This window comes from Pipra filicauda, unplaced genomic scaffold, assembly GCF_003945595.2.
Source record: "Pipra filicauda isolate LSUMZ 115617 unplaced genomic scaffold, ASM394559v2 scaffold59_size3379749_pilon, whole genome shotgun sequence".
Classification (NCBI taxonomy): Eukaryota; Metazoa; Chordata; class Aves; order Passeriformes; family Pipridae; genus Pipra; species Pipra filicauda.
Window position 1 is genome coordinate 3,331,619 of NW_024104753.1, and position 15,634 is coordinate 3,347,252.

At 37.1% G+C, this 15,634-nt stretch overlaps 1 protein-coding gene across 1 annotated transcript in view; it reads left to right on the forward strand.

Moving 5' to 3' along the window:
• The window catches only part of LOC120324580 (spondin-1-like), a 64,255-nt gene extending 49,758 nt beyond the window's left edge, over positions 1–14,497 (forward strand). Inside the window, exons 4-6 of the mRNA XM_039387908.1 lie at positions 8,543–8,616; positions 9,295–9,417; positions 14,334–14,497. Of these exons, the coding sequence (XP_039243842.1) occupies positions 8,543–8,616; positions 9,295–9,417; positions 14,334–14,497 (361 nt within the window). The remainder of the gene's footprint in view (positions 1–8,542; positions 8,617–9,294; positions 9,418–14,333) is intronic.
• Positions 14,498–15,634: the final 1,137 nt, after the last annotated feature.

The window sequence follows — 15,634 nt, forward strand, 5'->3', positions numbered from 1 at the left end:
ATACTGTTGGGTTTGTTTCCTCTCCCTGCTGCTGTATTTTGTTGTATAGAAAATGCTTAAAACCACTGTGAAAAGTAATCACACACTCTCGAGGAGTTTCATTAGCCCAGACTGATTTGGGGGGGCTAATGTATATAATCTATACGTAATCCCCTCCACAGTCTGACTTTTGCTGCAGCAAAGAGATGTTGACTGGACTTTGTTCTTGCCCTTCCTAAGCATGACTTGGATGATTTTTGATCCATTTCCTAATCTGTGTCTGTACCCTTCCACACTGCCATTTCCTTGTCCCTTGGGAGTATTTTTCTGATTTTCATGCAGTGTGTTTAGCAATTCTTTTTTCTCCATTGTTTGTTTGCTCTGTTTTAGCAAAACTGCTGTCAGTGCCACTGGTGTTGGCAGCTGATGAGACACGAGAAGGTTGTATTGATTTTGGCACTTCTAGGGCTGAAGCCAGAAGAGCAAAGACCCTGATGTACAGGCTCCCTGCCATTGTGTTCTCCAAAAATCGATGTACTAAAGTTTTGTAACAATATCTGCTACAGATCCCTACTGCAACTAATATTTTCAACCAGGATAATTGCATGAACTAGAGGCACTAACACTGTTCTTAGCCATGAACTTGTTGCAGCAGATGTTGAACAAAGAGTGGGAGGAGAAGCTTGGTGGAAACCTCCCTAATGATGTAGAATAATTTAATGGATTAATTTGATCTTTCTTTGATAATTGTGTTGCATGAGCAGGGTGGTCTTTCAGCTACTTCTCAAATGCGGTTTGAATGTGCCTTCTTCCCGTATGCTACCATTTCAGAATGAGGAAAGTGGCAAAGTTACCGATATCAACCCTTTTATCTCTGTTGGTCCTTTATTTTCTTTCATTTCTCTGCTCTCCTGTCTTTCAGCATAAAAAGCCAGTATCTCCTGGCATTAGCTGGCTGACTGTTCAGTAGGCTGTGCAGTCTCAGCTGTCAGTAAAAGCTCTCAGAACAACTCAGGTAGATGAGATTCAGTTGTTACAGGCAGATGAAATGTGTGTCTCAGCTGTGCTTAAGAACTGACAAGTCTCTTCTGGTGGCTCCAGTTCCGGTGGATTTGTGGTGTCAGACTTAACCTCAAGTACTAAAGATACTGCATCAAAAACTTCCTTAGGCAAATACATTTATAATATTAAGGTCTCTTTTAAGAAACATTATTAAGCATTTTAATATCAAATTAGGGTATATTAGTTTCAGTGGGTGTTATTTTGTTTTGTTCATTGCAGTGCTCTCACGTTCAGACTCCTGTCAGTTGAAATGGGGTGAAGATTTGTATGGATTTGATAACAGAAAATATTTTATTCCAATTAAGATCCCTGCTACTGACTATCTAGTAATCAGTATTTTGCCAGTGGGTGAATGCTGTTAGGATGTTGCTCTTGGCATACGAAGTATGCAGAAGTAAATAATTTTCTCATTAAAACATAACTTCAGTATATTGCTAATTGGCAACTTTAGTTGGAGAATGATAGCTCTGTTATTTTTTGTTTTAACTTCAAATTATTTTACACTCTTCCCTCTCTAACAATATTAAAGATTTAGAACATTTTTTATGAAGGTTTGGGTGATTTTTTCCAGCTTCATTAACTGGACACTCATGGTCATGTTTACATTTTACTTCTGCCTTTTTTAATGCACTGTACAAAAAATAGTGGGTTTTTTTTTTTTTTTTTTTTTTTTTTTTTTTTAAGTCCTCCCAACCCGGAGGGGGGGAAGATGATTCAAGAGGGGAGGGGAATACAAATAGGACATAAAGATTAAATGAAATGCTGTAAAAGGGGAGATATGCTTTTTACTGTGTCTCAGCTGTCCCCACTTCCTGTTCAATAATGGCAAAATCAACAGAGGTCAAGCAGTGGCAAGAAGGAACCTGGGGACTGGTGAAGGAAGAGCAGCACATGTGGGAGGGTTTGAAATGTGGCCTTTGCCTGGGTGGTTTGTTTTCTGCCACATCCTACATGTCAGGTAAAGCAGGCTGCAGGCTGACAAAGGGGGATGGTTGGATCACCCAAAATAACCAAGTATTTGAGTTCCCTGTGCAAGTGGGTGAGTGTCATACAGGGTGCATAGGCCTTTCAAGCAGAAATAAAACAATGCTTGATAAGGGGATTTTTTCGGATTTATTTTTCATTTTGTTTTTAGGATTTTTTTTAATACAGGAGTTGTTTGCATTGGTTCTTATCACAAGCTAGCTCAGCGAATATAGATATCAAGTACAGGACTTTGGCTCACTAGGTTGAAAAACACCCTGTACTCCCACCTTTGAAAGATTATTTCCATCTCCTATACAATCCCACTACTTAAAATGGCAAAATAAGTCCTCCAACCACCCAGTCCTATCCAAACTTTTCTGACTTTTCTTTGCTATATAATTTGTAATGCTTAGCTTTAAAATTTGAGGAGATGGTACCTGCTACAAAAAGTGAAGACTATCAAAATCCCTGGTGAAGACATAACCCATGAATAGCAATGGGCTTTATGCCATGTGAAAATTTCTCAGGAGTCCTAGACATTAATTCTTTCATTTTATTTTCCTTTGACGACTTTTTTTTTTTCTGTTTATTTTATTTTTTGCAAGTAATAGGGGTAGTGTACATGTTAGAAATGATTTTGTCACTATGATTTTTTCTTCTGAAGATTTCAGATTTAACATTTATGTCCTGTGGCCGTTCAAGCAAAGAACAGAGAGATTTTCTGAGGAAAAATATGAGATAGCAGAATGTATAGTTGTGTTTTCCCTTGGAGCTTTTTGTTGCATTATATATGATGACCAGATTAGTCTTGAAGTCAATTGAGCTCCCATGTACGTGTGTGATGGTAAACCTGAGTATGACATGAAGCGCACCAAAAGGATTCTAAAAATAGAGCAAATCTGTAAGACAAGTTTAGAGTACTTTGCTCTTGCTGTGGGGTTTCTCTGAATTATATTTTCTGACAGTGTATGTGAAATGCTGAGAAATAAAACTGAAGAAGGATATTCTGGTGTGTTTGCATGCCCGGAATTTTTTTGGAAGTGAACATCTTGTATTGTTTTTCATGTGGCTAATCTATTAAAGACCTTCATCCTATGCAGGGATGTAAATGTGGAATTATGGCAACATTGATAAACTTTGGGTTAATATTGCTGTGTTTTATCCAACTTCAAATATCAAATCTGGTTGGTTTGTTCAAACTATGTTAACAGCATACTTAACAAACAAATGAACAAGGCCAACAAAATCACATTAAAAAATGCACCTTCTGTATTAGCTTTTAAGTTAGGCATTAAGAAAGAAATAATTTACTGCAAATTTTATAGTAGTATTGACACATCAATTATAGTTGATGACAGATTTAGGTGCAGATGGAGCCTGTCCTTGGGTGAGACAGCACACTTTCCTAATGGCAAGTTATTTTGAAGAATGTGGTTTTTCAAATACACCATCAGTGTAAACATTACCGGACATCTATTGGCTAAAGGATTGTTTTTGCTTTTGGATGAATTTATATTTGTTTTTAACCAAAGTTTCTTAAATACTAGAAAATGAAGTAAATATTGTTGGTAAATTTTGGGGAGTTTGTGCATTTCCTGACATTGTAAGTGCTTGTCAGAAACACAGGGTTGGCTTTTTTTGTAAGACAACATAGAAGGAAATAAAATGAGAACATCCTAAATAATGCATTAGAATTATGAAATCTACTAGTACTAGCAAAATTACAGTAGATGTAAATGCATGGTTTTCACCTCACTTTCTAGTGCTAAAGAAAACGGTACATTTAGAAATTCTTTCTTTCCAAAAGACAGCAAAAACGAAAAAGCAAATGAACTTATCCTGTTAATTGTTCTTAATAGCTTTCTGGGGTGAGAAACAACTTATAATACTGTTATTAAATTAGTAAGGTATGGAATAATTAACAAAAGTAATTTTGATAGCTGGAATGGCAAAACAAGGTTAACTCATAGGTAATACAGAACAGAAGAAGTTTCTTGTCTGCATTCTAGTTCTTTATTATTATTTCTCAATATCCGAGTAAAACTTATAGTATTCTCACCAGCTCTGAAAGAACTTGTTTTATTAAAATGTAACTCTAGTATTGTACTTAATAGTTTTGATGTAAGCTTAAAAAATGTCATAGGAACAATTCTTACAGGACCTCTCCCTTACTTCTTTTGTCAAATCAGTACTCCTACAAAAGTAATTTAAAATAAGAGTATTTCTGTTCATGCTAGGATTTGACAAAAGTAGCAAGGAAGATGATCTAAAGCTGTTTCTATGGAAGAAGGAAAGGAAAAAAAACCCCAAACTAACTCCTCTGTTTCTGGTATGAATTGGAGCATTCCCAAGGCTGGTCTGGATTTTTATGGTTTGTGACATTTCCTGTTTGTACATGCAAGTTATGTGTCTTTGCTGGAGTTTTTCACCGCAGACTGGTACAATTTTTGTGGAACTGTGCAGGATAGTGAATTTTCTTATTCCATGGAAGTCTTTCAAGGCAGTCTTTTCACACAGCTCTCAGATGTGTTCTGACCAAACTGAGCCAGGACAGAGACTCTGACCTGCTTATATCCAAACAATAACATTCTGACAAACCAAATATTACAGAAGCAACTAGATGTTCCTTCATTTTGCTGTGAGAACTGCAAAACAGAAATAAGTGACACTTTTAGGATGATTTGTTTATTTGGTTTTCTTTAATAAAAGCAGGTGCTGCTAGGTTTATATATGCTTGTAACTTACAGTTTTGCTTCTTAGTTTGGGGATGGAAAAGCTTCAGTATAAATCCAGAAGCATCACTTTGAAGAAATGGGGAAACAAACAGATTTCTGTAGTCATGTTTGTTTCCTTTTTTTTTTCATTCATGGTTCTGTGGTGGTCAGAGAGAGAAATAAGTCAACAAGCAAAATAAGAAATTGAAGATCCACTTGTATATGGTAATATATGGGGGAAAGCAATTGGATCTCCCCTTCCCATTAAGTTCATACAGCACTGGATGTTTGAAGTGGTGGGAAGGATTTATGTGGACTAAACAGAGATGTACACTGTGTAAATTCTTGGCAGCTTTCTTACCTCTCTGTAAAAGTTAGCCATTCCATTTTCAGCTGGTTTTGTAAGCCTCAAAACCAAAGGAAAGAATGTTTAGTTCAAAGATCAGAACCTTTCTAGACTAATAAAAATTATGTCAAAAAACATTGTAGGGGTATGCAAGGTAGGGGTAAAAGCTATCAAATACAAGGATCAGATGCTTTTGTCTATTTCGAATCTAGAAACTTATTATTAAAACAATTAATAATTTAAAATTATTTCTGACTGAGTATTTGGAAAGCTGTGTGCCTGCTTTTGATATTTATGCAGCCATCTAAGGTACTAATCCCAGTCCATTTGGAATCAGTAACAAACCTCCCATTTAAATTATTGTCTCCCTGTGTAGTTTCAAACACAGCTGAAGAGACAATGACTCAGAAAACTGTGAAGCTTTTGTTATTAGAAAAGGAACCATTCCTTTGACATTTCACAGTGACAAGCTAACTGCAGCAAAAAGAATAATATAAGTACGCTTCAGGCTTCAAAAAATCTTTATATATTTTATTTCTAAAATAACTAAAAACTGCTTCTCAAGTTAAACACTGATAATGTCTTTGCTATCTGCAGAATTGAGATCTTTATCAAACAGCTGAGTTCTTGTTTGTTTGGATTCGGATGGTGGAATAATTTAGATTGGAAGGGACTTCTGGATGTCATTTAGTCTGCTTGAAGTAGCTGTCATAACATCAGTCAGTTTGTTACATCAGTAGGTGGCCAAGGCATGGATTTGAAGAAGTTTTGAATATCTCCAGGAGTGGAGGTTGCACAAACTCTCTAGGCAGCCCATTCCAGTGTTTCATCACTTTGACCATCCTCGTGGTGAGAGAGATTTTCCTTGTTAACTGCACGGCATTTCTTGTATCCCCACCAGGCACTGCTGAGAAGCATCTGGCTGTAGGTTTTCTGTATCTTTTTGATAGGTAGTTGAAGACAACAAGCAGTAAGATCCTTCCTTTGCATTTTCTTCTTTAGACTGAGTGAGCCCAGTTTTCTCAGCCTCTGCTCAGGCATCATGTGCTCCATTCCTCTAACCATCTTGATGGCCCTTCACCGGAGTTTCTCTAGCAGTGCAAGGGCTGTCTTTAAACAGACAGCCCAAAACTGGCTGTAATGCTCCAGGTGTGCTCTCAGGAGTGCCTAATGGAGGGGAAGAAGTCATGTTCCTTGATCAGCCTGCTACACTTTTGTTGAGACCACCCAGGAGGCTGGTGGCTGCCTTGGTGGCAATGGTCAGCTTGCCCACCAAGACCCCCAGGCCTTTCCTGGAAAGCTGCTCTCTGGCTGGCAGGTGCCCTCTGCTGTACTGTTGTAACTGCACTATTCCATCCCATGTACCTTTGCCTTTGACTTTTATTGGGATTCATGCCAAGCCATTTCTCAAATCTGTCAGTAATATGCCTGTCTAAATAGTAGCTTTACCCTCCAACATGTCACCTACTCCTGTGGATTAGTATCATCCACAAAATTGTTGAGGTTGAATTCCATCCCCTCATCCAGGACACCAGTAAAGGTGCCATTGACCCTGGTAACTGGCCAGTGTATCAGTGATGAAAGCATGCTGACGAGATGTGAGTTGTGAATTCATATGTGAATGCATTTCAGTTTGCTGCTACTTTGCATTTTATTAATTATCCTAAATGACCATTTTCCAGTTTCACGGCGCAGTGATTGAAAATCCATGATTGATGGTGTATTAAAAATTGGATGTGTTTCATTGAGTCTGCACGAAAGTATTGGTTCTCAGTTGCAGTGTAGCATGCAAAAAAGTCTTTAAAGTAGGCTTTGGTGTTCAGGGTTGAGGCTGGAAAAACAAAGATAGCGTGTTACTGTCCCAGGCTGGCCACTGGGCTCTTATTCTTTCTAGCAGTTGTTCTGATAGTTATGCTCATTTTTTTTTCTCCCCCTTATATCTTGTTAGAAACCATGAAAATGGTTTCTCAGAAAATTTTCATTCTGCTTCTCACATATTTGGTCAGTCTCTTCTGCCACCGTTTAGGTCATCTCGTGCCAGTTCCTATATTAATAAAAGACATCTAACTAACTCTAGGTTTCATTTGCTTTCTGTTATTTGCTACAGGCTCATATTTATCCCTAGCAGTTTCCTTTTACCAAATACTGGCAGATCATGCCCTTGCTTTTAGTAAAAGTCAGTTTGCTCTACTCTGTTTCATGCTGTTTTTTCACAGCCTTGGTTTGTTGCCTGTACTGCTCTTTACCACACCTTCCTTTAGAAGACGCCAGCCCTGTGAAGGACAACAGCAGGCTACAGTTTTTGCACCCTTTACAGTTTGATTCGTCTTTAAGAGGTTTACAAAGCCCAGTTATTCTTGTGGGTGAAAAGAAGGATCCCTTCCTCTCCTACTGCAGCCTTGCATCTCGGCAAAGAAAGCACAGTAAAATTGCATCTTGTTTTTGATAATTTTATGGGTGGGATGTTGTCAAAGAAAGGTTACATGACTGTAACAACATGTCAATCATACACAGTCTTACTTTTCTTCTCTCTTGAGCTGTCATGAGTGAGGAATAATTCTAGAGAGATTAAGAAAATTATTTAACTAAAGTTGAAGAAAGACAAGAAACTGGCCCTTGCTATTTAGAGCTTTAAATAAAGTGATGGTACACAATGTTCCTAGAAGAATGTGTACTACTAGTGGTAAACAAAGAAGAGTGCCTGTTCTCGGAGCATGTTGTCAGGAAACTCTTTGTAAAATGTCTTTGGATTTAACCAAAATCTCTTTTATATGTGAATTAATTTTTATGGTTAAAAATGGTAACAAAACTAGTTAAAGTTTATGTAGGAGTGAATGTATCCACCCCTCCTCAACTGAGGAACTGAGGCACTGAAGCTTATAAATTTACAATTTTTCTCAACTCTAAACCTTAATAAAATATTCTAGATTTAATTAATTTAAAAGTGGCTTGCCTTCTGGAATCTTTGAATTGCTTTTAAAGACTTTACCTTATGCTAGCTCTCTTTCTAAATTTTGTTTTAAATTATATTTGCATTGGATTGCTGTCATATATCAGAAGAACTTACGTCTTTAGGACACCATGTAATTTCCTACAAACAGCTGCTTAATTTAGGTGTGCTATTTTTCTGAAATTGAATATAACTTCAGTATTTTAATATAAGATTTGATTGAAATATTGAATATTCAGTTGACCATCATGCATTTCAAGAGCACAGATGCTCACCATATGACTATGATCACTTCTCTAAAGGTAAATACCTTTCAAGTTTCTGTAAAATGTGACAAAATTCAAATGCAAGTTGAAATAAAAATATTTTATCTGTAGTCCTGTATTGTATATGTGAATTGTCAATACAGACCTTAGCAGTTCAGGTCTCTCCTTTCTTCTTTTGCTGTTTTATTGTGCATTTTCTTTTTGCTTTAAGGAATAAGCATATTTGAAACCTTTCTTTTTTTTTTTCCCCTCTTTATAGAGCCAGTATTGTGCAGAAGCGCATCATTTATTTTCAAGATGAGGGTTCTCTCACCAAAAAAATTTGTGAACAAGGTAAGGTAAAATAAAATATCTTTCTGACCTCCTTGTCATGTTCTGCACATTTCTCTTAACTCTTTGTATCAAGCTCAAATTTTGAAACCTTGAATAGTTTCCTCCAGGTTCAAATTTGGAATCTTCTATTCAGTTATGTTATTCCTTATCACATATACTGTTCCTCATACAGTCCTTCCTTGCTTCCCTCTAAATGTAATGCTTGCAACTTTTTACCTGGTCTTTTGTGATACCCATTTGTTTCCAGGGCACTTAGTTGATTGAATCCTGGGCCATTTCATCCTTTCCTAAACCTAAATGTTGCAGCTGGTTATTGCATCCTTCTGGAAAAGTTATATGCTTTGGCTGTCCAGAAATTTCAAACATATTGTGTTTTGAGATCAGCTGAGGTTTTGTCATTATCAGACAACAATTAGAAACAATCCCCTTTTAAATCTGGAGATGACTCAAATAGTACCTTATTTAAAATGTAAATTTCAATCATTACATCCACTAATAAATATGGTCCAGGTGTTTCAGGGTTCTAGTTTAGTGTAACAGTAAACTTAAAAATAAACAAACAAAAAAAATATACCTAACTCAAATTTATTTTCTGGAGTATTTATTATGGCAGCTTCACTGTCCTCTGTTTGCTTTGAGTTGTAGCCATTTTCAATGGGTACTTTGCTGCTTTTTCAGACTCAACCTCGGAAGGTGTGACTGACAAACCAATTTTAGATTGTTGTGCCTGTGGAACTGCCAAATACAGGCTGACTTTTTATGGAAACTGGTCAGAAAAAACACATCCCAAAGACTTTCCACGTGAGTATCATTATTTTGCTTGCACCATGTAGGGAGTGGGAAGAGGGTTGGAGCTTGTTGTGTGACACACCGTTACTTATTTGCAGCTCTGCTGTGAAAATTATGACACGGATGGAATCCTGCTAACATTCAGTATTGAAAATCAATGGATCTTTCTGTGCTATACATTACAAGTAAAGCCTATTGATTTGCCTGACATTTTGAGCTGAGGTGTTTATGAGATCATATTTTTAAAGTATCTTTGTAATGAGAAAAAATCCTTTCTTTTTTTTTCGTATTGTAGGCTTAGGCTGGTTTATAATGTACAGCTAGGAAATGAGGTTTTAAGAAAAATTCACAAAGGATGGGCAGCATAGTAACATGTTGATTTTTCCACCAGGCCAACCTAGCCAGTTTGTTTTCCTGTAAATTCTTTTGAATGATTCCAGTTAGTTTTGGTGAATTTTGAGTCTTGTTGCCCAAGGGCATTAATCGTATATATATATAACTTAGAATACTCTGTCTTCTTTGTCTTTGTTGGTTGAATACAAAGATTAAAAAAAAACGCCTTCTGAATTTTTCCTGTCTGGGTTTTTAAGTTTCTGAACTACAGAATAAATATTTTTTCTGCAAGTTTACTTTTTACAGTTACTCAAGTAACTGTAAAGAGCTGAAGTTACAAAAATGTGTGTTACGCATTTGGTTTTTCATTACTGACTCCACAGTCTGTGGCAAAAAAAAGTCTAGGAAACTGTTTGAGAACATGAGTCACATTTACGGGTCTTTAAACTTTGTTATGTTGTCTGTGGCTGATGTTTATTATATAGACTTTTTAGGTAGATTTTTAAAAAATTATTATTATTGTCCCAGCGTCAGAAGACCCTTGTTAACTCAAATGTGGTTTGTACCAGCTCACAGTTTTAACGCCCTAAGCAGTATTGCTTATGCTGAGTCTCATACATTTGAAGTTGTACATTGTTCAAATACTATTGGTCAGCATAACACATGGGAGACAAAATAAGCAAAGCCAATAATTGCAGGAATGCTCTTTCAGGCTACTGGGTGATTTATATGTTTGCTGAGAGTGACGCTTTTTGTGCCCTGTTTGTATGGATTCAGCTGGTGGTTAGAAACAGGGCATGAGAAAATGACTGAAAACTATGAAATTACTATGACTTAGTGATGTAATGCTGGGGATAAATGGCCTTTTCTTTTGCATCCAAGCCAGTGAACTCATGAAGAGTATGGGTGCATGATGGAAAATAAGCAAATTTCAAAAGTTTGTTAAGATAGCAGACTCTGTAGCCTGCTTTCCCCAGTTACAAAGTGCTGAATTAAATTAATATTTTACTTAAACTGGAAAAGTGATAAAATACCCATTTGGTGCTTACACAATTAATCCTGGTAGTAACAGCTAATAAGATTTTACATTAAAATTTCTTAAAGTTAAGAAAAAGATCTCATCCAGATATAGTAATATTAAAAATGAAAACTAATCATTGATATTATTCTTTAAAATGTTGAGATTGTGCAGTAATTAGAATAAAATAAAATATTTTTCATTATGGACTGTGGTAAATTACTAAATATTTGCCGAACCATCAAAGAAAATTCTGCAGATCATAAAACATATATTCTGCATCTTTTCCTTAACTTATTCTGTGGTTTGCTTTAAAAATCCCTAAAGAATATGTAATTTGTTGCTTAGCTTTTCTCCAGAGCACTGCTTTTTTCCAAATGCTGTTACACAAAAATGTTTCTGAAATGTACTGTGCAAAACTCTTAATTTTGGGAAGTTGTTTTTTGCGGGTTCCATGGATTAGGAATAATTTGACATTTATTATTATACCAGTGCAATTAAAATACCTCTGTTCCATTAAATTTAGAAGTATATTGTCTAGGAGTTATCAAATGTACCCAGTCTGTAAAGCACTGCTTAAAATAAAACCACTGCCACACAATCTCATTCTGAGTGTGCCAACTGCAGACTGGAGAGAGGTGTGCCACAGCTGCACAGGGGTCAAAAACTTATTCTTAAAGCAGTTTTTCTTTTGTGGACCTCAAACAGAAAAGAAAAAAATTAAAATGATTTCCAAACTAAGGCTTAAATAAAATTGAGCATATTTTTCAGGTAACTTTTGCAAGTTGCCACAACTCCTGATAACAGGCAAATGGAAACTGAGTATTTCATTTGTTATTAAATCTGGCTGAAGGGGAACTGTTAAATTTCCTATCACATTTCGCCAGTCAGAAAGATTTGTATTTACATATGCCTCGTGGCTTAAAAGTGTTTATTCTCTCTGGGTATCAGCCGTGTGTGATAACAGGAATACTTATGCTCTCCATCGTGATTTGATATGGCACATGTGTGAAATGTGTCAGGGGATATATTCTCATGTTGTGATGACACCTTGATCTTTATGCAAAAATACACATATAAGTGTATAAACCGAGAAACTACTCAAAAGTACGAAAATGGAGTGAAATAACAGCATTGGAAAGCTGTCAGTACTCTGTGTGCTGCCTTAAGAACTGGATAGTGGCACTGGATGCAAAATACCTCTGGCCTTGTACTGCTCAGATTATCTCATGCAGAGAAGTTTCTTTGATGCTTAGAGGAAAAGCTTAAGAAATATCACGTTGTCTCTTTGTTCTCATAAGGAATGGAAGGGTCAAGGTGAGGACCGAAACATTTGCAAATGTAGCACAAATCTTGAGAAAAGTTTAGGGTAGATGTGGTATGCCTCAAACAACTCATTTGGGCAAGCAGGTGGGCCAGGAACTTTCTCTTCAAAGCCAATATCTTTAGGGAGAGGTGGATGAGGCTGTGCTCTGATTGCAAAGGTGTCAGGTGTTCTTATTCTGCTCAGGATAGGGAGGGAGAGAAGCTTTGGAGCACATGGAACAATTAGTTATCCATTACCCATTTGACAAAAGACTGGAAGGTACTCTGGTTCCTCTCTGTAGTGATACAGTTTTGTTTTGTAGGGACCATGTGGAACCTTCTCTTTCAATAGGTTTCAGTGTCACTGTGTTTCAGGGTAAGCTGCTGTCTGTGGCTTGTGAGACAGTCAGACCTGTGTGCTAGGATGAAAGAGTGGGCAAAACTGGTGGTCCCATCACTGGAGCTGAGTGACAGTATCTCTCTGTGGTTTGACAAGGTGCCACCGTATATTTAAGGAACAATTGGTAGATCTTAGATCAAGAAACCACCTTCTGTCATTGCAGTCTCTTCAGCTATTACCTGTGGACGAGGCAAGGTTTAGTTTTGGTTTTCTCCGTTTAGGGCTCAATTAACGATGAGTTTTAATTGATTCTGAAAACATTAGGTCTGCTACAACTCAGAACTTATTAAGTGTATTTTAGTCCAAGTTTAGGACTAAAGAACCTATGGAAGCTCTCTTTGCTATGCAGCTAGACCATCTCCCTCATCTGTCTATTCTGCTTGCTACACATTTCTTGCTTTTTTCCCCAACCCTTGGTGTTCATTTTTCATTTCTAATCTATTTTCTACTCTCCCATGATTAGGTTCCTGCATCTGACTTTATAAAATTCTCTACACTGTCTTTTTCAATTCCATTGTCCCACCTTTCACATCTTAAATTTGCATTCCTTTTATTTACTTCATTATTCATTTTTCATTCATTTATTCAGTTTCCAGCTGTTTTTACTGCTACTCTCTACCTTTTGCATTGCAAAGAAAAGTGTTAAATATTGTCTCACTCCATCACTCTGTCTCCCTCATCTCCTACAGCCTTTTCATTGTTACCAGACTGTCTGTTTATGTGAACAGTTCATTTTCTCATCCTTTTCCTCATATCCATGTTATTTGACATTTAAGTGAATTCATTTTTATTTCTGGGACTGTGGGACTTCTGTGGCTCCCTATTTCCCATCCATTTTCTTTCCAACTCCATCATGCTTTTCTAACATTTTTTCTTTAAACTTTTCTTTTTTTTTGCTCAACAAGTCAAGAAGCAACAACAGGAATCCTTCAGTCTATCGACTCCTTTAGTCTATCTCTACAGCTCTTACACTATGAGACATCTGAGCAAGCAAACTTAGTGAATACAGAAACAGCAAAATTCACTTCTTCACTCCCTTCCTAAATCGAAGAGAATCCCTACTAATGATGGAGAAAGGAGACATGGTACATATATAATTTAAATATGCAGAAGTAGAAAAAACAGGTGTGTCAGTGCAAATAAGAGCAGTTCTTTACCAGTATTTCAAGTTTCTTGGAAGAAATACTAGACACTAGCAAATGTTTCTCCCCTGTTTCAGCAGAAAGCTGCTGGAGGAAGTTTCTGGCTGTAAGCCCTTTATAGCCCTGTACTTTACAAGGTTTGTTCACCAAGCTATAAACAGAAACCTGTAACATTTAATGACAATGTAATCATGCTTGTATCTACTTTTTGCTGGTAATCTCCTGTTTTCACTCAAACACAGATCTGGTGGGCTGTTACAAACCAGTATCTGTCAGTGAGGAAACAACTTGCTGTTAAATCTGAGAGTGACCACTGAAGTCTTCCCTTACAGGTTCCCTTCTAAAAGCTGTTTGATATGGAGATCTAAAATTAAAGGTTTCTTCAACTTCCTGAAGAAGCGTGAGATCTTTGGTGGAGAAAATATATACTAAGGCAGTATGTTCTAAGGGGCTGATTGATTAGCTGGAATACAATATTTCTTACCATTTCTGCCTTCGTTGTTATATCCAATAATTACTGACCCTTTATGCTCAATTTCTGTGGGTCACTGGCTTGTTCTTACTACTCTAAAGATGTGGTGTATTGATGTAGTGAGAGCTGACAGCGTGCAACGCCTGCAAAAGCTTGGTGCTGGTGAAGACTGAGGACTTCAAACCTTTAATAAAAATTAGGAACTGTGCTTGGAGGCTGTATTGATTGTTGTTTGCTTTGTGGTTTTCTCCCTGAAAGGCCGCACCAACCACTGGTCCGCGATCATTGGTAGTTCCCACTCGAAGAACTACATCCTTTGGGAGTATGGAGGATATGCCAGTGAAGGTGTCAAACAAGTCGCAGAGTTGGGGTCCCCAGTAAAGATGGAAGAAGAGATTCGACAGCAAGTAAGTGTATTTTAGTGCATACTTAGAAAAAAACCAAACAACTCGCAACCAAAACATCCTCCCTTGGCCTGTGAGTGATTTGTCGTTGACAACGTCTGAATGTAATTTTGCTGACTAATCCTCAGTTAAGCGGATAAGGGGATCTTCCTGTCTTTCTAGACTCGTTCTTACTCTGGCGAGAGTTTTTGTCTGTGAAAGGACAAGTAAATCGCAGCATTCTGAACTCAGAAAATCTACCTGCCCTAAATATCTGCGTGCATAGATCACAGGTAGAAAAGTAAACCTCATGTTTCCTGGCGTAATTGTGAAGACACAGATTTTGTTAAAGGAAAACCTGGAAGACACAAGAAATACCCCTTAGTCCTTTTTGAAGTGGCGGGATTTAGTTTATAGTGTATTGTAGTATTTTTATTTTCCGGTAAGCACCTTATCTTCAATTTTGTGCAGATTCATTCAAGTCAGAAATTACAAGAGTGAGGTGATTTTGTTGATGAGCAGGAAGGCATCACACAATGCACTAATGATATTTGGTGAACTGGGATTATGATTTAAGGACAAAAGAGCTTTTACAGTGTATCATCTTTTAGGGGGTTAGTTCAGCATAGCATAAATCAATCTTTTGATAGTTTATAGATGATTTTCATTTTTTTACATCAATTAACAAGCAAATTAAATATAGCAGGACACGATGACGGCTATTGTTAGGATGTCTTCCTTCCTCACTAGAAACTGAGCTTAGTTATAAGAGAGAAAGAAAATAAATATGATTACATATAACACGCAGTTATACTCACAGTGTCACATAGATGTATGTGTGTGGGTAAGAGCATATCTAATATATAGTCAGGATTGCTCCACATGGGAGAGAAGGCAGAAATTGTCCCCAGCAGCTTATCAACTTGTACAGGTAAGACAGGAGCAGAAGGGAAACAGCATTCAGTAAGAAAAGTTAAAGGCAGAACAGTTTAGGGACAGATGTGGTTTACTGGAGTCTCTGATTCCATTTTCCTCACTCTCCCCCAAATGGATGAAGTATTACAAACGAGTAGTAGTCAGGGGCAAGGTGGGGTAGCAGGGACACACTGCCAGGGAGAGCAAAATGGGAGCAAAAGGGCTTGTTTTGACATTTCATGTGCCTGCTTTGCTCTGCCA